The following is a 2914-nucleotide window of genomic DNA, read 5'->3' as shown; positions in this document are numbered from 1 at the left end:
TGGTGTACTCAGTTAATGCGCCCATGCCATGGGCCCCATGGCGTCCGCATCTGGCCTCGCTGTTCGCCCAGAAAGCCGTTGCGGAGAAGCGCGAGTTGAGGACTCTTGGTGGGGGTGTGGAGGGCGATCTACGCTTCTTCTACGGTGAACTAACAACCCCCTTGCCGCGGATTCCTGCGAAGAAAATACTAATGAACACAGTACTTTTGGTTACCGATGCCAGCATAATAGGTTTGGGTGGTTATCTGAGGGTCAAGCAGGAAATCTACTGGTTCAATCTCAATAAGATGGATGACCCTTGTTGGTGGAACATGTTATGCGAGGTCAGAGCAGGAGAAGAACCGTCACAGTCCCGGGAGGCTGTCTCTGGTGACATCAGCTTCCTCGAATTGTCGGCTATATGCGTGGGGGTACTGGTGGCGGAGGCCGTGCTAGACACTGATCCTGACGACCAGACTGTATTGATTCACTCCTTCTGTGACAATTCCTCGGCCGTGAGCACCATCACCCGCTGGTCTTCAAAAGTGAGATCAATGCGGCGAGTCCTCTCACAAATCTCCCCATGGGCCAACCGCCTTACATCGCAACATGTTTCAGGCGTGTCCAATATAGCCGCTGATTACATAAGTCGGAATAGACGCGCATCCACTGTGAAACAGGTCCCAGCTAGCTGGACCCACGTGGATCTGTCTCTGCTTCCCTCGGTGGGAGCCCTGTGTGCTTGCGACGCCTGATCTCATTAAACCCTACTTAGTCTCCACCTCATCTCTGGGGAGTTGTGTTTATAATGATGGCGTCTGACAACCTGAAGCACACCTCTATTCTTTTCAGTAGCCTTGTTCTGCTCAATGCAAAGAAAGTCACCGCTTTCTTCTCATCTCTTGGACTTTTACGAGGCTGAAGCAATGTCCACCCCAGAAGAAAGAGCCCGTGCGAACACACGACTGTTGGAGTCATCTCTGAAGCCAAAGACGATGGCATCGTACCAGACACCTATACGATTGTACGAGATGGGGTTCGGTGAAATATCGCATCCGTTTTCATGCTTCGCTTTGACCAGATCCCACCTCTAGTTCGTGAGGATATAACGTGGCAGTCGAGCGATGATGGACTCCTGGTATCTGTTACCTTCCACGACACCAAGACCTCCAGTCGTGAAGAGCGACAGACTCTCTGTGCAGAGGGAATCTTTTGCAAGAAGACGTGGTGCATTGCACACTATTTGGTTAATGTATGCCGTGGCATCACAACTGGAGAGACTGAGCATATCTTCCCTATGTTGAAGGGTTCAACTATTGGTAGGGAGCTGCGAGCTTTCTTGATGGCTGGATTCCCGTCGAAAGTTCTATCGTGGGACATTCCGAATATCACTGGCCATAGCATGAGGCGCTCTGGAGCTTGCGCCTTACTGGCTCGTAATGTGCCGGCCGAACAAGTCCGTGTAGCGGGTAACTGGCGTTCTCGCGCATGGGAAGATTACGGATTGCCTGAGATCAAGCGTCAATGCAGGACTCATGCAGCGGAGATTCTCAGTTCCCCAGACGTTGCGCGTTGATGATGTAGGAATCATGCAATTTGTTTCTGAGAGTACAATGCCCATTTGCGCGCGGAGTATTGGGGTTTGAGTGTCTCTGGGTACTATCGAGATTCGTAGTGAGTATCAGCATCACTATCGAGTCATCAGACTAGTGGTGTCATCCACCACCAAAAACCGCATCTGGGATGTTGTCCCCGGAGACCTCCGCTTGCTTGAATGGCTGTCTCCTCCCCACACGACCTAGGGACCCTAAGCACGGGTGTCATGGGGCGATGGAGCATAACTGTGTCATGATGGCAGGGTCGATGAGAGCATCGGATGCGTGGGTGGTCCGGATTGTTGGGTGAGTAATGGGGGACATTGCCTATGTGCCTGCGTGCTAGGCAATGTGAATGTGGTGTTGAGCCAATGCACGGCGTATTGTGAGGTTCGGTATTATCACCGCCCTCTGCTGCCTAGTTGGCTAACACTCAGTCTCACCCAACACTCCCAAATGACTAATACGATGCGGTGGAGCGGGCCTTGAGTGCAGGTCCAGGCTTGCATGGGGCAAATTCAAGCAAGCGTAACAAGTATCGCTCGTACGTGCGTGGCGCACGCCATGGTGATCGACTCGAACGAGGAGGTAGTGCAACCGGTCGAGGACCATGTGATAGCAATCTGGCTGTGCAAGAGCATCTCGAGCCGGTTCCACTCTGGAATTTTTCTTTTATTGTTTTTACTAGTTGTTTGGGGGACATTGCCTATGTGCCTGCGTGCTAGGCAATGTGACTGTGGTGTTGAGCCAATGCACGGCGTATTGTGAGGTTCGGTATTATCACCGCCCTCTGCTGCCTAGTTGGCTAACACTCAGTCTCACCCAACACTCCCAAATGACTAATACGATGCGGTGGAGCGGGCCTTGAATAACATCAAACGACAATGTGTGAACACTGCCATTGATGATGTTGAAGCTCTGGGAGTTGTGTATAGTGATCATGGGAAAACACTCAAATTTCCACCTAAACAGTGGATAAAGTTGAGAGATTCCTTTACTTCTGACCAACTAACACTCTCCTATAGTGGTGTGCTGGCTGTGCTAGGAAAGTTGCCTGACGTTGTCACTGCTGGTGCTTGGAATTTATTGTTAAAACATACTCTACAAGGACTAGTATCTAGAGAACGCTATCAACGTCAAGTTTCGTGGCGCTCAATGGTCTCTGACAGAATGTTTAGCTTATTCCGGCAATGACATGCGTATGTTCTTACCACAGGGACATTGATACTTCCGAGACTCTATGATTTTGGTGAAGACCTGATTCTGTCGGCCGACGCCAGTAATGGGTCTCTGCCTATGAATTATCCAGGAGTTGATGGTCAGCTACAGGTCTTTGAAGA

At 50.7% G+C, this 2914-nt stretch overlaps 1 protein-coding gene across 1 annotated transcript; it reads left to right on the top strand.

Annotated features, from left to right (window-relative positions):
• Positions 1–1042: 1042 nt before the first annotated feature.
• Positions 1043–1555, top strand: Pmar_PMAR021430 (hypothetical protein; the record flags this gene model as incomplete). The annotated part of the gene is made up of 1 exon (XM_002779110.1): positions 1043–1555. The coding sequence occupies one exon, from the start codon at positions 1043–1045 to the stop codon at positions 1553–1555; it is 513 nt and encodes a 170-aa protein (XP_002779156.1).
• Positions 1556–2914: the final 1359 nt, after the last annotated feature.

This window comes from Perkinsus marinus, assembly GCF_000006405.1.
Source record: "Perkinsus marinus ATCC 50983 genomic scaffold scf_1104296947810, whole genome shotgun sequence".
NCBI classification, from domain to species: Eukaryota; Perkinsozoa; order Perkinsida; family Perkinsidae; genus Perkinsus; species Perkinsus marinus.
Note: the sequence above shows the minus strand (reverse complement) of the source record. Positions and strands in the feature narration are given on the sequence as shown.